The sequence below is a fragment of the Salmo salar genome, chromosome ssa27 (genome assembly GCF_905237065.1).
Source record: "Salmo salar chromosome ssa27, Ssal_v3.1, whole genome shotgun sequence".
NCBI lineage: Eukaryota > Metazoa > Chordata > Actinopteri > Salmoniformes > Salmonidae > Salmo > Salmo salar.
In genome coordinates, this window is record NC_059468.1 from 44,405,256 (window position 1) to 44,412,755 (window position 7,500).

Sequence of the window (7,500 nt, forward strand, 5' to 3'; positions counted from 1 at the left end):
TAGGATTGCCATGATAGAGGGATTGGGGAGAGAGAGGCAGGGAGAACAGTGGAGGGGGAGAGAGGGAGAGAGAGAGGCAGGGAGAACGGTGGAGGGGGAGAGAGGGAGAGAGAGAGGCAGGGAGAACGGTGGAGGGGGAGGGAGAGAGAACGGTGGAGGTGGAGAGAGAGAGGCAGGGAGAACGGTGGAGGGGGAGGCAGGGAGAACGGTGGAGGGGAGAGAGGGAGGCAGGGAGAACGATGGAGGGGGAGAGAGGGAGGCAGGGAGAACGGTGGAGGGGGAGAGAGGGAGGCAGGGAGAACGGTGGAGGGGAGAGAGGGAGGCAGGGAGAACGGTGGAGGGGGGAGAGAGAGGCAGGGAGAACAGTGGAGGGGGAGAGAGGGAGAGAGAGAGAACAGTGGAGGGGGAGAGAGAGAGGCAGGGAGAACGGTGGAGGGGGAGAGAGGGAGAGAGAACGGTGGAGGGGAGAGAGGGAGAGAGGGAGAACGGTGGAGGGGGAGAGAGAACGGTGGAGGGGAGAGAGAGAGGCAGGGAGAACGGTGGAGGGGGAGAGAGGGAGAGAGAGAGAACGGTGGAGGGGGAGAGAGAGAGGCAGGGAGAACGGTGGAGGGGGAGAGAGGGAGAGAGAACGGTGGAGGGGAGAGAGGGAGAGAGGGAGAACGGTGGAGGGGGAGAGAGGGAGAGAGAGAGGCAGGGAGAACGATGGAGGGGAGGGAGAGAACGGTGGAGGTGGAGAGAGAGAGGCAGGGAGAATGGTGGAGGGGGAGAGAGGGAGAGAGAGAGGCAGGGAGAACGGTGGAGGGGGAGGGAGAGAGAACGGTGGAGGGGAGAGAGGGAGGCAGGGAGAACGGTGGAGGGGGAGAGAGGGAGAGAGAGAGAACGGTGGAGGGGGAGAGAGAGAGGCAGGGAGAAAGGTGGAGGGGGAGAGAGGGAGAGAGAACGGTGGAGGGGAGAGAGGGAGAGAGGGAGAACGGTGGAGGGGGAGAGAGGGAGAGAGAGAGGCAGGGAGAACGGTGGAGGGGGAGAGAGGGAGAGAGAACGGTGGAGGGGAGAGAGAGAGGCAGGGAGAACGGTGGAGGGGAGAGAGAGAGGCAGGGAGAACGGTGGAGGGGGAGAGAGGGAGAGAGGGAGAACGGTGGAGGGGGAGAGAGAGAGGCAGAGAGAACGGTGGAGGGGGAGAGAGGGAGGCAGGGAGAACGGTGGAGGGGAGAGAGAGAGGCAGGGAGAACGGTGGAGGGGAGAGAGAGAGGCAGGGAGAACGGTGGAGGGGGAGAGAGGGAGAGAGGGAGAACGGTGGAGGGGGAGAGAGAGAGGCAGAGAGAACGGTGGAGGGGGAGAGAGGGAGGCAGGGAGAACGGTGGAGGGGGAGAGAGGGAGGCAGGGAGAACGGTGGAGGGGGAGAGAGAGAGGGAGAGAGAACGGTGGAGGGGAGAGAGAGAGGCAGGGAGAACGGTGGAGGGGGAGAGAGGGAGAGAGAACGGTGGAGGGGAGAGAGAGAGGCAGTGAGAACGGTGGAGGGGAGAGAGAGAGGCAGGGAGAACGGTGGAGGGGGAGAGAGGGAGAGAGGGAGAACGGTGGAGGGGGAGCGAGAGAGGCAGGGAGAACGGTGGAGGGGGAGAGAGGGAGGCAGGGAGAACGGTGGAGGGGGAGAGAGGGAGGCAGGGAGAACGGTGGAGGGGGAGAGAGAGAGGGAGAGAGAACGGTGGAGGGGAGAGAGAGAGGCAGGGAGAGAGGGAGAGAGAACGGTGGAGGGGGAGAGAGGGAGAGAGAACGGTGGAGGGGGAGAGAGGGAGGCAGGGAGAATGGCAGAGGGGGAGAGAGGGAGGCAGGGAGAACGGTGGAGGGGGAGAGAGAGAGGCAGGGAGAATGGTGGAGGGGGAGAGAGGGAGGCAGGGAGAACGGTGGAGAGAGAGAGGCAGAGAGAACGGTAGAGGGGGAGAGAGGGAGGCAGAGAGAACGGTAGAGGGGGAGAGAGGGAGGCAGAGAGAACGGTGGAGGGGGAGGGAGAGAGAACGGTGGAGGGGGAGAGAGAGAGGCAGGGAGAACGGTGGAGGGGGAGAGAGGGAGGGAGAGAGAACGGTGGAGGGGGAGAGAGAGAGAGAGAACGGTGGAGGGGAGAGAGGGAGGCAGGGAGAACGGTGGAGGGGGAGAGAGAGAGGCAGGGAGAACGGTGGAGGGGGAGAGAGGGAGGCAGGGAGAACGGTGGAGGGGGAGAGAGAGAGGCAGGGAGAACGGTGGATTAGTCAATCTGCCGGACTAGTGTTGATAACATAGGGAGCGTTTTTAAATACGGCCATATCTCATCCAACGTGTGCAGGTGTCCTATATCAACACGTCCTTCATCATAGGAGGGGAAAAATAACGTAATAACATAAATAAGACATTTCCTTATTTCCCTGATGTAGAGTTTGAGTGTTGCATCATGGTCTTAACACAACCTCTATCACACCTTGACACTATATATAAATATATATATATATATGGTAATAACATGTTGTATTTGTCAGTCTGGTTGTATAGACACACTGAACATTGTTTTCATAGGCATCTATGAGATAAGATGTTATCTCAGAGTTACATAAGATCGCCTGTTCGACATACACGTGTACACACACACACACACACACACACACACACACACACACACACACACACAAAATCCTCACACACACACACAAACAGAGACACACACAGAGACACCCCAAACACACCCAAAGCCCTCCTGGAATCACCTGAGTATCGTATGCGAAAGCCTTTGTGGCTGGTGGTGTGGTCGAAAGACCAGTGGAGGTAAACCTTGTTGTTAGAGCTGGTGATGCTGAGAGGAGAGGAGTAGTTTCCACTCAGAGTGACCAGGAGAGGACTCTGTCTGGACGGACCTGTAGAGATAGAGGGGAAACAGAGAGAGAGACAAATACATCAATAAAGAGAGAGAGGGAGAGACAGAGAGAGAGAGAGAGACAAATAAATAGAGAGAGAGAGAGAGAGACAGAGAGAGAGAGAGAGAGAGAGAGAGAGAGAGAGAGAGAGAGAGAGAGAGAGAAGCGCAATTAGACCCAACCAAACCACGGCAAAAGAAAAGGATAATTACTTGACACATTGGAAAGAATTAACGAAAAACAGAGCAAACTAGAATGCTATTTGGCACTAAACAGAGAGTACATAGCGGCAGAAAACCTGACCACTGTGACTGACCCAAACTTAAGGAAAGCTTTGACTATGTACAGACTCAGTGAGCATAGCCTTGCTATTGAGAAAGGCCGCCGTAGGCAGACCTGGGTCTCAAGAGAAGACAGGCTATGTGCACACTGCCCGCAAAATGAGGTGGAAACTGAGCTGCACTTCCTAACCTCCTGCCAAATGTATGACCATATTAGATACACATATTTAGCTCAGATTACACAGATCCACAAAGAATTAGAAAACAAACCCAATTGTGATAAACTCCCATATCTACTGGGTGAAATACCACAGTGTTCCATCACAGCAGCAAGATGTGTGACCTGTCGCCACAAGAAAAGGTCAACCAGTGAAGAACAAACACCATTGTAAATACAACCCATATTTATGTTTATTCATTTTCCCTTGTGTACATTAACCATTTGAACATCATTACAACACTGTATATATACATTATATGACATTTGTAATGTCTATATTTTTTTGAAACTTAATGTAGGTGTAATGTTTACTGTTCATTTTTATTGTTTATTTCACTTTTCTTTACCATCTATTTCGCTTGCTTTCGCAATATTAACATATGTTTCCCATGCCAATAAAGCCCCTTGAAGTGAAATTGAAATTCAAATTGAGAGCGAGAGCGAGATATGCTGGTCAGATAGGTTGAGAGAATTATGGACTAGATCTGTTTCTCATCATGAACCTTTTAACAGCCCTGGGATTAAATGACATAATGAACATCACACAACCCTGGGATTAAATGACATAATTAACCTTTTAACAACCCTGGGATTAAATGACATAATGAACATCACACAACCCTGGGATTAAATGACATAATTAACCTTTTAACAGCCCTGGGATTAAATGACATAATGAACCTTTTAACAGCCCTGGGATTAAATGACATAATGAACATCACACAACCCTGGGATTAAATGACATAATGAACCTTTTAACAGCCCTGGGATTAAATGACATAATGAACCTTTTAACAGCCCTGGGATTAAATGACATAATGAACATCACACAACCCTGGGATTAAATTACATAATTAACCTTTTAACAGCCCTGGGATTAAATGACATAATGAACATCACACAGCCCTGGGATTAAATGACATAATGAACCTTTTAACAGCCCTGGGATTAAATGACATCTCATAAACGTTTATGGTGTGATTACATTTTCAGATCCTTCAAGCTGGATAGGGACAGTCCCTGTTGAGACATGATCGGTCGTGACATCCAGATATCGTACCCAATGCCTTGAGGTGTTTAACATGCTGTTTCACGTCTACACGTGCTAGTTTTAGTGGTCTGTAATGTTACCGGGAGCTTTCAACTCCTTAAATCGAAAGAAGCTCTTTCTATTGAGGCTTTGCCAAAGTACTAGTCCGTTGTAGTTTGGTCCCATGCTGCCGTGGCAGGGATAAACTTCAGCCTCAGCTGGGAACTGAGAAACAGATTCCCATCCAACGAGTCACATCGTTCGGCAGCACACGAGACCCGTCTGGGTTCTCGCTCTGCTCGTTGGAAGATAAAAAGGGGTGATCAGCAATACTTGTGTGAAACGGCACAATTTTTTTTTTCACAGCACACCCAGGCGATGATGAGCATCATTCGAGTGCGTAGACTGAGCCCGAATACTGACGCAGCGACACAACAGAACGCTGAAACAGAATGGATAACGCTGCTGAAGCAACATGACAGAATGGATACAGGGTCTTTAGCGAGAGGTTGGTAGTGTGTAGAGCCTGACAAAGAAGCACTTTGGAATACCATACAGTCTTTCCAGAGGTCCGCTTCTGTTCTGGACTACAGTCACACCGTTATCTGGATATCTGGACTACAGTGGTCGTGTTCTGGACTACAGTCACACCGTTATCTGGATATCTGGACTACAGTGGTCCTGTTCTGGACTACAGTCACACCGTTATCTGGATATCTGGACTACAGTGGTCCTGTTCTGGACTACAGTGCTCCTGTTCTGGACTACAGTGCTCCTGTTCTGGACTACAGTGCTCCTGTTCTGGACTACAGTGCTCCTGTTCTGGACTACAGTCACACCATTATCTGGACTACAGTGGTCCTGTTCTGGACTACAGTCACACCATTATCTGGACTACAGTGGTCCTGTTCTGGACTACAGTCACACCGTTATCTGGACTACAGTGGTCCTGTTCTGGACTACAGTCACACCGTTATCTGGACTACAGTGCTCCTGTTCTGGACTACAGTGCTCCTATTCTGGATCACTTCCAACTTTCATACTATGACAGGAAATAAAGTTGTACATACTATTTTGTGACAGAATGTTCTAGTTTTCATATTCGGGACCTATACTTCCATTTTAGTCATTTAGCAGACGCTCTTATCCAGAGCGACTTACAGTAGTGAATGCATACATTTCATACAATTTTTAATTTGTTTTCCATACTGGCCCCCCCCCGTGGGAATCGAACCCACAACCCTGGCGTTGCAAACACCGTGCTCTACCAACTGAGCCACACGGGACCGCATCGGGGAAAAGGCTGTGTGATCTTTTAAACGCTCGCCAGTCGAGAAGGAAATGAAGAGCGTCTGTCACGACCTTTATTTAGCTGGAGGTGACCTCATAGTTAACCCCGTAACCCGAACCACTACGCTGTTATCCTGACTGTCGTAGATATTCACAACGGTCTCCCACAATGCTCTCCTTCTACTTTAATATGAAACTATTGGTTGTATGGGTTCAATATACATGTTCCATGTTGGTCCTTTAGAAGACATTCTTCTCCAGAGTGACAAACAACAACATTAAAACAACATTAAAACAACATTAAAACAACATTAAAACAATAAAACAACATTAAAACAATAAAACAACATTAAAACAACATTAAAACAACATTAAAACATTAAAACAACATTAAAACAATAAAACAACATTAAAACAACATTAAAACAATAAAACAACATTAAAACATTAAAACAACATTAAAACAATAAAACAACATTAAAACATTAAAACAACATTAAAACAACATTAAAACAATAAAACAACATTAAAACATTAAAACAACATTAAAACAACATTAAAACAACATTAAAACAACATTAAAACATTAAAACAACATTAAAACAACATTAAAACAACATTAAAACATTAAAACAACATTAAAACATTAAAACAACATTAAAACAATAAAACAACATTAAAACATTAAAACAACATTAAAACAACATTAAAACAATAAAACAACATTAAAACATTAAAACAACATTAAAACAACATTTAAAACAACATTTAAAACAACATTAAAACAACATTTAAAACAACATTTAAAACAACATTAAAACAACATTAAAACATAAAAAAAATTAAAAAAGGAATAGACGCTCACCGTCAAAGATCTCCAGTTGGTCAAACTGACGGCTGGTCTGGAAGTATTGTATTGTGAACGTGACGTTGTAGCCCGGCTCTACCTTGACCACCCAGGAACAGGACTCAAAGTGGGGGAAGCCGGTACCAGGGGACTGGCTCATGATGACGCCCGTGGAGGCTGTTAGGACCTCGTTCATGGGACACGTCACTGTGAGGGGAAACAGAGGGATGGATAGTCAGTCACCGGGATATTTTGTCCTTTCAGAAGGATTCATCTTATCTTGAGGGACTCATGTGGCCAGAATCGTTAGTAACTTTGGTAACAGTCAAGTCCAGGTTGAATCCTTAGTAACCTTGGTAACAGTCAAGTCCAGGTTGAATCCTTAGTAACCTTGGTAACAGTCAAGTCCAGGTTGAATCGTTAGTAACCTTGGTAACAGTCAAGTCCAGGTTGAATCGTTAGTAACCTTGGTAACAGTCAAGTCCAGGTTGAATCCTTAGTAACCTTGGTAACAGTCAAGTCCAGGTTGAATCCTTAGTAACCTTGGTAACAGTCAAGTCCAGGTTTAATCCTTAGTAACCTTGGTAACAGTCAAGTCCAGGTTGAATCCTTAGTAACCTTGGTAACAGTCAAGTCCAGGTTGAATCCTTAGTAACCTTGGTAACAGTCAAGTCCAGGTTGAATCTCAAGTACTGGACAATTTTGTCAGGTGCCCCTGGACAACTAATAGTACTAAAACACCAGAGCACTAATCACAAAGCCATAGAGACAAAGGGCCAGGGGTAGGGGCCAGGGAAAGGGCCAGGGAAAGGGCCAGGGAAAGGGCCAGGGAAAGGGTAAGAGCCAGGGAAAGGGTAAGGGCCAGGTAAGGGCCAGGGAAAGGGCCAGGGAAAGGGTAAGAGCCAGGGAAAGGGTAAGGGCCAGGGAAAGGGCCAGGGAAAGAGCCAGGGAAA

At 47.9% G+C, this 7,500-nt stretch overlaps 1 protein-coding gene across 1 annotated transcript in view; it reads right to left on the bottom strand.

Annotated features, from left to right (window-relative positions):
• Nucleotides 1-7,500, bottom strand: part of LOC106589158 (CUB and sushi domain-containing protein 2) — an 881,306-nt gene that overhangs the window by 88,333 nt on the left and 785,473 nt on the right. The window contains exons 50-51 of the mRNA XM_045709574.1: nucleotides 6,566-6,754; nucleotides 2,733-2,879 (exon numbers count right to left, since the gene is read on the bottom strand). Coding sequence (XP_045565530.1) covers nucleotides 2,733-2,879; nucleotides 6,566-6,754 — 336 coding nt within the window. The remainder of the gene's footprint in view (nucleotides 1-2,732; nucleotides 2,880-6,565; nucleotides 6,755-7,500) is intronic.